Source organism: Microcebus murinus, chromosome 1, assembly GCF_040939455.1.
Source record: "Microcebus murinus isolate Inina chromosome 1, M.murinus_Inina_mat1.0, whole genome shotgun sequence".
Lineage (NCBI taxonomy): Eukaryota > Metazoa > Chordata > Mammalia > Primates > Cheirogaleidae > Microcebus > Microcebus murinus.
Window position 1 is genome coordinate 56,763,935 of NC_134104.1, and position 12,623 is coordinate 56,776,557.

A 12,623-nucleotide genomic window follows, 5' to 3' on the forward strand; every position below is an offset into this window, starting at 1 on the left:
GCTCTAAATACAACCTTCAGGAAAAACCCCAAGAAGAGTGTTGTAATGAGATTTCTGTACAAGTTGGACAAATAAACCCAATCAGTCTGAAACTCACATTTCACTCTAATGTATACTTTTTTTTTTTTTTCTGTATTTAGCAAATCCAATCTAATGTATACTTTTAAGAGTCAGGTTTTGTGAAATAATAACAACAAAAATAATATACTGTCAACTATGGTAAACTGAAAAATAGCTCCCCAAAAGATATCCACAACCTAATCCCTGGAACCTATGAATGCTACCTTATCTGACTAAAAAACGACTCTGCAGGTGTAAGTTAAGGAGGTAATCCTGGATTTTCCAGTGGGCCCTGAATACAAATCATGTCTATGCGTCTAAGAGGGAGGATTTGACAGATAGTGAGGTGACATGAAGATGGAGGCACAGATTGGAGTGATGTAGCCACAAGCCAAGGAATGATGACAGACACCAGAAGGTAGAAAAGGCAAGGAACAGATTCTCCCTTGGAACTTCCAGACTGAATATGGTCCCACCAACACCTGGATTTTAGCCTAGTGAAACTGATTTCAGATTCTAACTTCCAGAATTGTGAGAGAATAAATTTCTGTTGTTTTCAGCCATCAAGTTTGTGTCAATTTGTTGCAGCATCCCCAGAAAACTAATACAGATTTTGGTACCTGACTATGTGGTGCTAGTATAATAAATGCCTAAAAATGTAGAGGCAGCTTTAGAATTATATGATGGGTAAAGACTGAAGAATTTTTAGGTAAATGATAGAAAATGCCAAAGATTGCCTTAAACCAGGTGTCCTAAAACTACAGCCCGCAGACTACATGTGGATTGCCTAGCACATTTATCCGGCCCTCTGGGTGTTTTTGCCACCACTGCCTATCCTCCTTAGCAGCCAACTCGGCCAGGGCTCACAGTGCGTACTCTCCAATGGTCTGAGGGACAGTGAACTGGCCCCCTGTTTAAAAAGTTTGAGGACCCCTGCCTTAAACAGACCATTTGTAGAAATACAAGTGTTAAAGATTCTTCTAGTGAGGGCTCAGAAGGAAGTGAGGCTTGGAGAAAGCCTATATTGTCTTAGAGAATACGTACATTATCTCGAATAAGATTTTGGTAGAAATATAAATATTAGAGAAATTTCTGGAAAGGGTGCAGAAAGAAATACGACATGTTATTAGAAATTGGAGGAAAGTCAATCCTTGCTATAAGGTGGCAGAAAATATAGTTGAGTTGTGTGGAAAGAAGAACTTTGTAAGTGATAAATTTAGATTTAGCTGAGAAGATTTCAAAGCAACGTGCTGAAGGCACAGCCTGCTTTCTTCTGGAAGTTTGGTGTAAAGTGCAAGAGGAAAGAGAGAAATCGAGATAAAAACTGTTAAGCAAAAAGGAAACAGGACCTGATAAATTGAAAAAGTTTCAGTCTTTTCAGACTGCAAAAGATGTTCAAATTAGTAGATGTTTAAGAAAGCATAGCCTGAGAGGCCGGGCACGGTGGCTCACGGCTGTAAACCACTAGCACTCTGGGAGGCCGAGGTGGGAGGATCGCTGGAGGTCAGGAGTTCGAAACCAGCCTGAGCAAGAGTGAGACCCCATCTCTACTATAAATAGAAATAAATTAATTGGCCAACTAATATATATAGGAAAAATTAGCCGAGTATGGTGGCTCATGCCTGTAGTCCCAGCTACTTGGGAGGCTGAGGCATGAGGATTGCTTGAGCCCAGGAGTTGGAGGTTGCTGTGAGCTAGGCTGATGCCACGGCACTCACTCTAGCCTGGGCAACAAAGCGAGACTCTGTCTCAAAAAAAAAAAAAAAAAAAAAAGAAAGCATAGCCTGGAGAGAAGGCAAGAGTATGGCTAGGCAACCTTTTGCTAGTGCTAAAGAGATAAGGTATGTGACTCATGGATCCTCTCAGTGATCTCAGAAGACTCCAGAAACAAAGATGGGATTATCCAGGAAAGATCTCTGGAGGACCTCTTGTCTAATGGAAAGAATTCCTTCCCATGACATACACAAGAGACCCACAAGATCTTCTGAGAATGTTATACCTGTAGAAACATGCCAACCTGGATTGAAAGGGACAGAGGCAGGATAAAATGAAGAAAGGGTGCCAGACTCCCAAAATTCTATAGATAGGACATAGTCTGATAAAACTATTCAGCTGCAAACACAGGCTATCCATCAATAAAAAGAAAGAATGAAACCAAAGCCACAGCTACAGATGTAGCTCTTGTAGAGGCCAGATCCACAGGCACAAAGACCAATGCCATAGCCACAGGCACAGAGGGCAGAGCCATAGACCCGGAGGGTGAAGGCTCAAACCATAGAGGATTATTCCCAGGCCCTGAACCTTAATGGTATTTGCATTGCTGAATTTCAAAGTTGCTTAGTACTGGTGACTCCTTTCTTCCTTCATTTTTTCATTTTAAAATGGGAAAATCAGACTCTGCCACATTGAGTCTTGGGTAGTGTGGCCACTGCCTTGGCTTCTGGGGCCTCTTGAGGACTCAGCCCTTCAACGACTACGTGGTGCAAACGTCACCTTCGCCAAAGGCAGGTGCTACCACTGGATGCATCGTGGCAGTCATTGGTACAGGGGTGGACATCCAGTTTGATGAGCCACTACCAGCCATCCTAAATGCCCTGGAAATGCAAGGCAAGAAACCAAGCTGATTTTTAGGTGGCCTAGCATTTGGGTAAAAGCACAGTAAAGACCATTGCTATGGATGGTAAAGAAGGCTGAGTTAGAGGCCAGAAAATCCTGGATTCTAATGCATCAATCAAATTTCCTGTTGGTCCTGAGACTCTGGGCAGAATCGTGACTGTCACTAGAGAATCTATTGATGAAAAAGTTCCCATCAAAACCAAACAATTTGCTCCCATTCATGCTGAGGATCCTGAATTCATGGAAATCAGTATTGAGCAGGAAATTCTGGTGACTGGTATCAAGGATGTCATGGGGTTGCTAGCACCCCATGAAAAGGGTAGCAAATTTGAGCTCTTTTGTAGCACTCGAGTTGGCAAGACTATAATGATCAGGGAGTTAACAGTGTTGCCAAAGCCCATGGTGGTTACTCTTTGTTTGCTGGTGTTGGTTGAGAGGACCTGTGAGAGAGCAATGACTTGTACAGTGAAATGACTGAGTCTGGTACTATCAACTCAAAAGATGCTACATCCAGGGCAGCACTGGTATACCGTCAAATGAATGAACTGCCTGGTACTTGTGTCTGCATAGCTCCGACTGGACTGACAGTGGCTAAATACTTCAGAGACCAAGAATGTCAAGATGTATTGTTGTTTACTGATAACATCTTTCGCTTTACCCAGGGTGGCTCAAAGGTATCAGCCCTTTTGGGCAGAATCCCTTATGCTATGGACTGTCAGCCTACCCTGGCCACTGAAATAAGGGAAAGAATCACCATCACCAAGAAGAGATCTCTTACCTCTGCACAAGCTCTCTGTGTGCCTGATGATAACCTGACTGCCCTGCCACTACCTTTGCCCATTTGGATGCTACCGCTGTGCTGTCCCACACGATATCTGAGCTGGACATCTATCCAGCTATGGATCCTCTACACTCCACCTCTCACATTATGGATCCCAACACTGTTAACAATGAGCAGTATGATGTTGCCCGTAGGATGCAAAAGATCCTGCAGGACTACAAATCTCTCCAGGACATCACTGCCATGCTGATTATGGATGAACTTTCTGAGAAAGATAGACTGATGGTGTCCCATGCATGGAAAAATACAGCATTTCTTGTCTCAGCCATTCTAGGTTGCTGAGGTCTTCACAGGTCATATGCAAAAGCTAGTACCCATGAAGGAGATCACCAAAGGATTCCACCAGATCTTGGCAGCTGAGTATGACAATTTCCCAGAAAAGCCCTTCTATGTGGTAGACCCACTGAAAACACTATGGCCAAAGCTGATATAAGCTGGCAAAAAGCATTCATCACAAGGGGTCTTCCTGGAAAACTAAGTATTCAATCTCTGTACTGTCCCTTTCCTTGCCCCTAATCCAAAAGGCCTCAGTTTTCTGTGTAAGCCACACTACAGTCTTGGACTGAAGACATTATGCTCTGTCCGAAGAGTCCTTAAGGTCTGCGATACAATGTACACCACTCAGAAAAAAAAAACAAAAAAAAAAACGAGAACATCTATAACTATTATATCCTATGCCTGTCCCATCATTGTATTTTGAAAGCAGAGAACTTACTTCTTGGTTTCATAGGAACAGAGATAGAAAAGAATTTTGTACCAGGATGGATCATATTCAGTCTTACCCCATACCTCATTTAGATGATGAGATTTGGAACTTTTGAGCTGATAATACTTACATAAGATTTTTTTCAATTTTTCAATTTTATTTATTTATTTATTTTTATTGAACTGATGCTGAGAATTGGGAATGGGAATCTTTGAAGGCTACTAGGAGAACCACAGGCTAAATAACAGCCCTTGAAGATACTCCCATGCCCTAACGCCTGGAAGCTGTAAATATTACATTATATAGCAAAAAAAAGGGGGGCAATCTTTGCAGATGTAATGAAAAATCTTGAGATTATCTTGGGTGGCCCTAAAACAATTACCTACCTTCTTGTAAGAGACAGGCAGAGAGAGAGTTTGACACACATACACAGAGGAGAAGATGATGTAAAAGCAGAGTCATAGATTGGAGTGATGCAGCCCTAAGCCAAGGAAAGCCAACAGATATCAGAAGCTGTGAGAGTCAAGGACCAGATTCTCTTCTAGAGCAGATTCTCTTCTGGAGTAGTGTAGTCCTGCTGATACCTTGATGTAGGCCTAGTGAAATTGATTTTGGATTTCTGGCCTCCAGAACTGGGAAAGAATCAATTTCTGTTGTTTAAGCCACCAAACTTGTGGTAATTTGCTACAGTAACACAGAAACTAATACATCACCTTAAATTTATTTGGCAACTTCCATTTTAAAAGCTCAAAATATTTTCTGCATATTATTCTTAAAATACAAGTGTGGGGGGAAGTAATGAAAGTACTTATCTCTATCCAAAAACAATAAATTCCCTTAGATCTGGAATTCATTTCAGACTACTCATTTTATTTACTGAAATGAACTAATTTCATTTTATTCATTTAATTTACTATGGGCCCTGATTCAAATCCAAGTTCCTTCCATTTTCATAGATGACAACTCAGCACCAATTCTATTTTATGACAGCATTCATTGAAATAGTATTGTAAGGACATTATTTCATAGAGAACTAAGGAATATCAACATCTCTAATTTATATCCCTACATACAAACCCCACTCAAAAGGAGCTGCCCAAACCTACTGGAAAGAGAAATTCTGTCATCCAGTTGTTGTCACTTGGGACTTCCTCCCTTTCTGCCATAGATGCCTCCAGCATCGACTTTTCTTTCCAAATTCTAGCTTTTCTTTTTCACGCACAAAGGTCTACAGAGCGAGTAAGACAGTGGCAAAGGAAAAAATGAGGAAAACACTTGCAATCATTGCTCTTTCCTCTGAATGCACTGATCCGCAGAAAAATCAATGACCCAGTAGACGCTTTTGAGGACTGGATTAGAAACTTATTGATAATGTATAATACTATCTCCATAAGAAATCTACTTAGTGCTGACAGAAGCATATATTCATAAAAGTTTTCAAACCAGAAGACACTGTAGAAATCATATGTTCTACCCATCATATTTTACAACTGAGAAAATGAAGACCCACAGATTATCTACCTTGTAAATATCCAAAGGTTTAGTCATATGATTCCAAGCCTAATGTATCTTTCAACACAGCACAGTTAACAAGTAATATTTTGAGACATAAGGTATTCAGAAGTTGCAAACTACCTGTTCATACAACTAACAAAATAAAACTAACCCTAACCAAACAAATAAAAAACATAATTTGACCCAAATGTAACAAATAAAAGCAATTCTGTATTACACTGCTTCTATTTGAATTCTGAAAAAGTACTTAACAGATGATACATATTTCCAGGTATTGCTAAGAAAATGGCGATCACTAAATTTCAAACACTCTATATAGCCTCCAAAACCCTATACAGTACGATAAGAGCAAATAAAACAGCATATAACTCACACCTTCTACATTACTGGAAGACAGACTAACTTCAAATTACCTGTAAGTAGAAAAATAAATAACAAATTCCAGCAAATATATTTCCTAAGCTCCTGCCAGAAGTCTTTGTAAAGAGTTGGGGCAGTTCAAAATGACTGCACAGACAAGAGGAAAGCTGAGAGCCTGATAGTGACAAAAATTACCCCCAGAAAAAGAAAGGCCACTCTAAGGGTGCAAATACTTAAAAAATAACAACCACCACCAAAACAAAAACAAAAAACTCTGGGAGAACCTAACACTACCAAGTAGGAACCTTAAAGTATGTAGAATCCAGGTGGTAGTCTAGAGGAGAGGTATACTTTGCAGACTGAGTGGTGAAGGGGAAAAAAGGCTTTCAAGGCAAAAGAGAACCACAATATTGGAAGATATATTAACTGTTACTCACAAATACTTTCTTTGTAAATGAATAAATTGTGCTTCACTAAAACTGACAAAAGAGCATGATCTTGAACTAGGAATCTTGTAAGCCACCCCAAACTCTCAACCCTGTCTAAAAATGTACAGATTAAACAGCCTACAATCATACAAAGACAAAATAACAAAATAGAAATTTTTAATTGAAGTATTTTGGCTATTGAAAATTCTTCCCCCAATACATGATAAAAGGGGAGGGCAGAAAAAAACTATAATTCAACACTCCAATGGAATTAAATATATTTGAACAAGCATTTTGAGATATATGTATATAAATCTTGAATCAGAAATTCCAAATTTGAGAACAAAAATGGACAAACACCAAAAAGAAACAAGGCAAGAATAAACTGAATTCAGGAAAGAAGTTTTAAGAAAAAAGCCAGGTGAGGTGGCTCATACCTGTAATCTCACTTTGGGAGGCTGAGGTGGGAGGATTACTTGAGGCCAGGAGTTCAAGACTAGCCTGGGCAACATAGCAAGACCATCTCTATAAAAAAAATTTTTTTTTAATTAGCCAGGCATGGTGGCATGTGTCTGTAGTCCCAGCTACTCGAGAGGCAAGAGAATCACTTGAGTCTGGGAGTTGGAGGTTGTAATGAGTTATGAAGACACCATTGCATCTCTAGCTCAAGCAAAACAGCAAGACTCAGTCTCCAAAAATTAAATCAAAAAGAAAACAAAACAAAAAACCTCAGAAAGAAAGACTGAGTTATAAGGTGCCCAATGGAGAATTATTAAATAAAAATTTAATAAGGAACACTGAAGAATTACAGGGAAATAACAAAAGAATAAAAATAAGATTAAGAAGAATAAAAAGGGTTAGAGAGAAAAACAAAGAACCAAATTTATATCTTAAAAGGGCTAACTGTTGGGAAAGGAAAAATTGTTCTGGAAAGTAAACTCTAAGACATATCTTAACAATACTTAAATTTAAAGATAAAAGAAATGAAATTTAAAGATAACGGAAATCAAGTCACTAGATAAAAACACCAAATTACTTATAAGGGTAAGAAAATTATTCTAGCACCAGACTTCTCCAAAGCAACATAACAAAGCACACCAAGAGTGGAGTAGCATGGAAAATCAACCAAAGAAAGCATGAAATGAAGATTTTATATCTAACCAAGCTTTCCTTCAAACAGAAAAGCTACAGAAAAACTTTTAAAGAATTCAGGACTATATTCATAAGCCTTATAGCATGAACTTTATCTAACCAAGATATCCAACTAAATGATAAGTAAAAAAATCATAAAAGGAATGATGATGAGCAATTAATATATTTAATTGCAGCTCTAAGACAAAAACAAAAATGGGATACACGTGGAAGCTTAGTATGTAAATCTTTAATGTTCTGTAAAAGCAAAAAAATGCAACTAAAAATGGGGAGAAGGATGGAGAGAAAAAAATGGGAACATAGAATAACTCACTTGCTATACAGGCAAAAGGTGGAATTTAAAAAAATATTTTAAACTGACACACCTGACAGTGAAGGGTTAAATAAGAAAACAGACTAAAGGCTCTATAAAAGCTACATAAAAAGGTAACCACTAGGACAAAATTACAAACTTCCTAAATACCAAAAGAAAATTAAAAAAACAAAAAACAGAGAAAACATATCACACAGAAAACAGTAATATAGTACAATCAACAATACTATAAAATATGACAGTTAATATCAAACACAACAACCATATCAATAAATGTTACAAGCTTCCTTTACCAATCAAAAGAAGAATATTTTCAAATTGGATAACAATGTGAGACCCAAATCTGCCTTGAATACAAGAGACACGCCTAATACAAAATAATTCCAAAAGGCTAAATATAAAAAGATATAAAATATAAAAGGCTAAATATAAAAATCAAAGATAAATTGAAAATAAGAAGAAAGCAGAAGTTTCATTCCTGATATCAGACAAAGTAGAACTGAAGCCAAAGGCATTAAATTTGACAAAGGATACTATATAATGCTAAAAGTCATAAATCACAACAAAGATATAACACTATGGATATACATGTACCAAAAAAAACACAATAATCACCTTTATAAGGAGATATTTAACACTAAAAAGAATTAAATATACTTAAACAAAAAATGCAAAGAGAAATAGAAACACACTAATAGTAGGAGACTTTAATACACCACTCTCAGTGTAAGATAGTGGCAAAAATAAATAAGGATACAGAAAAAATAAACAACAAAATCAATGAGGTAGACCTTATGCATACACATTTAGAACTTTCTACCTTGCTAATATACCTTTTTAAGCACACACATGGAACATTCACAAAAATTTGATCATATATTAGGTTACAAAGGAAACATCATTAAGTTCCACAAGTAGAAATATTACAAATCACACTCTGAATGTAATGCAATAAAACTAGAAATAACAAAGAAGCTTGGGAAATTTTTTTAAAACCTCCTAGAAAACTCTTAGGTAAAAGTGGAAATATTAACTGAAATTATCTCATTTCTAAAGTAAGAAAACACTACATAATTAGTATGATCTACATTTAAAGTAGTGATCAGAGGAAAATTCAGAGCCTTAAACATGTTTGGTTTCTAAACACCTATCTTCAATAAAATGAACCAGGGATTCTTAAAGAAATGACTGATTCCAAGTAAAGGGGAGGATATAATAAGAACTATATTGGCCGGGCGCTGTGGCTCACGCCTGTAATCCTAGCTCTTGGGAGGCCGAGGCGGGCGGATTGCTCAAGGTCAGGAGTTCAATACCAGCCTGAGCAAGAGCGAGACCCCGTCTCTACTATAAATAGAAAGAAATTAATTGGCCAACTGATATATATATAAAAAAAAAAATTAGCCGGGCATGGTGGCGCATGCCTGTAGTCCCAGCTACTCGGGAGGCTGAGGCAGGAGGATCGCTTGAGCCCAGGAGTTTGAGGTTGCTGTGAGCTAGGCTGACGCCACGGCACTCACTCTAGCCTGGACAACAAAGTGAGACTCTGTCTCAAAAAAAAAAAAAAAAAAAAGAACTATATTGTGCAAGAAATTAAATGTAAAAATAAAAACAAAGAGGATATGTCAAAAAGACATAGGAATGATTTGAAGAAGCTCCCATTGGCCAACTGTGTAACAAATGAACATCAACATATATATTATAAAAGAAAATATAAGATTATAATCCATAGAAGGAATCTGGCAGATATCACTTTAACCAACAGACAAAAGTTAACAGCACCAATAATGGAACCAATGACATCACTGCCTCTTGATATGATGCACTGAGGGCTAAGCATCACTTCAGAGGTATTCCTGTCCAAAATGTATAACCTGACTCCAATAATGAGGAAACATCAGAGAAAGTTACATTAGAGGGAATTCTATAAAATAACTGTACTGTACTTCATCAAAACTATAAAAATGTCATGAAAGACAAAGAAACACTAAGATTCACTTTTAAAAGTTTCCAGACCTTTTAAAAATGAAAGACATGAAAACTAAATGCAATAAGTGATCATAATTGATTCTTTAATCATGAAATAAACATATTATTGGGAAAATTGGAGAAATCTAACTAAGGCCCATAGATTAAATAGTAGTATTTTTTTTTAACTCCTTCAGCAGGCAGTCTTTTTTTTCCCAGCATATTATGGGGGTACAAATGTTAAGATTATGTATATTGCCCTTGCCCCCCAACAAATAGTAGTATTTAATCAATGTAACTTCCTGATTGTGATCCACAGTACTGTGATTGTGTAAATGAATGTTCTTGTTCTTAGGAAATACACACTGAAGTATTTAGGGATAAAGGAACAGAAGTATTGCAGCTTATTCCCAATTGGTTCTTTAAACATGTGTCTGTGTGTACATGTATGTGTGCATGTGCATATGTGTATTTGTATACTTACAAAAAGAGTGAAAACAATAAAACATATGTGAAATGTTAATGATGGGTGAGTCTGGATGAAGAGTATATAGGAACTTTTGAAATTATATCCAAATAAAAAAATTTTTTAAATAAAAAAAGTCCCAGTTAATAAAAAAGATGATGTGATAAACAAACATTTGAAATGGCCTTAGAGAAAAGGTAAGAACTATAAACATTTATGCCATATATACACACCTGTCTGTATTCATGTTAGACTCAGAGCTTAGAGAGTTATCCAACTCATTCTCGCTTTCTGCTGATTGGCTATTAACCGTTCCTTCTTCTCCTTCATCATCTACTTCATTAAGAGCCTATCTCAACACAACAATAAAAATAACAACATAAGTTGATTATATATGCATTCATGCTTGCTTTCTTTTTGTTGTAACAGAAGAGAGGTCCCGCTTTCTGAAGCTAATCCCTCTATGTGTGTTCTAGAACCCAAACCCTCTCACAACTTTCTACTGCATCAATTGTCCTTTTTCTCTCCTGTATCTTCAACCTCTCTCTGTATTGGCTTCAGTTCATTAACATTTATACATGAGCAAATCTCTCCTATCTTACCCTAACACTCATCTTGAACTACTATCTATGTCCTCTCTCTCCTTCACCTCTAAAGTTCTTGAAAGAGTTGTTCCCCACCTTCATTCCCCATCTACCTGCAACTTTGCTTCGGCCCTGCCACTCCATTCTTAACTGCTCTCTGTATGGTCAACATCAACACACTTATCCCTAAATCAAATGGATATTTTTGTCTTTACCTTCCTTTACTTCTCTGACTCATTAGACTTTAATGACCACTCGTTTCTTTCCTTTAAAATCTTCCTGATACACTCTGCCCTTAACGTCCATAACACCATATTTTCTTAGATCTTCTTCTATTTTTCTGGCTATTCTTTCCCAATCTCCTTTATTGGTTCTCCTTTTTCTACCCTTCCTGTAATGTGATTCAATATACTCCCTTTGAAGCTTTTCTCTTCTCATCTGATCCATTTTCTGAATGATTTTATCTCATTCCAAAGTTGCTGTTAATTTCAAAATCTCCATCTCCACCCAGATCTCTCTTGAGCCCTAGACATTTATATTCAATTGCCTAAAAGATATCCCTACTCAACATGTCCAAAACTGAACGTCTTCCTAAGTGTCTCTCCCACCATTCTTCCAGAAACCTTGTTCTTGCCAATATTACCTAAGACCATGAACAGTGTCACCATCTACTCAAATACTCCAGCCAGCAAACTAGGAGTTATCCTTCTTTCTCACTTATCATATCCAATCAGGCACTAAAACTCTATTTTAACCTCTCTCCTGTCTATTCCTATTCTCCTCTATTTGCTTCCTTACTGATACTGCTTTGGGTCAGGCCCTCACCACTTCTCACTAAGATCCCCACATAAGTCTCCTAACCACACTGTCTCTCCAGTCTTGTCCCTCCCCAATCCATCTTCCACACCACAGTTGATCTCATCATGACTTCACTCTTCTTTAAATTCTTTAGTGGCTCTACTCTTACTTTTTGGTTTCTTAGCCTTTTACAATCTAGCTCCTGCTTGTCACAGCTCTCACCATTTTCAACCCATGACAGAGACATGCCTTATTCATCCATGTAGCCCAGCATCTAGTGCAGGACCTGATATAATAAATGATAAATAAGTAAATTTAGTCTCACTCATTCCTATTACAGATAAAGAAACTAGGGTCCAGAGAACTTAAGTAATACAGCTGCAATTGCATATTTTCTTGGTGACTCAAGACTACCTATGGCAATATATCAATTTATTTTCTGATGAATAGTGGTCCTCTGCTTATCTATTAAGGTGTCTTCTCTCTCTTCCCTCACTGTCATTTCTTGCTGCTATTTCTGATCTACTCTGAGAAGCTTATCTGCCTGTTTTTAATTTATTATCAGCAGTAAATTGAGAAACAAATTAAACCAGGTAGGCAAATTAGTTATAACAGTAACATTAATTTGAAATTTTACTACTGTATTAACTTAATAAGCTCAGGTGTGAGGATGGACTCTTCTGTTCAACAGAATAAAATCTGACTGCTTTATTCCATACTGCTAGGTAGGATACATTGTATACTTGTCTCCAAGTTCCAAATGATAGGAAGTGCTTAAAGTACAACTGCCAAATAAACAGGGCACTATACTGTATGATT

General features: G+C 37.3%; 1 protein-coding gene and 1 pseudogene across 4 annotated transcripts in view; one reads left to right on the forward strand and one right to left on the reverse strand.

The window, feature by feature from the left end:
* The window catches only part of SPICE1 (spindle and centriole associated protein 1), a 58,530-nt gene that overhangs the window by 26,921 nt on the left and 18,986 nt on the right, over positions 1 to 12,623 (reverse strand). For all 4 annotated transcript variants that reach the window (XM_076001464.1, XM_076001450.1, XM_076001454.1 and 1 more), the window contains one exon: positions 10,656 to 10,771. In XM_076001464.1, the coding sequence (XP_075857579.1) occupies positions 10,656 to 10,771 (116 nt within the window). The remainder of the gene's footprint in view (positions 1 to 10,655; positions 10,772 to 12,623) is intronic.
* LOC109730958 (ATP synthase F(1) complex subunit beta, mitochondrial pseudogene) lies at positions 1,864 to 3,950 on the forward strand (annotated as a pseudogene).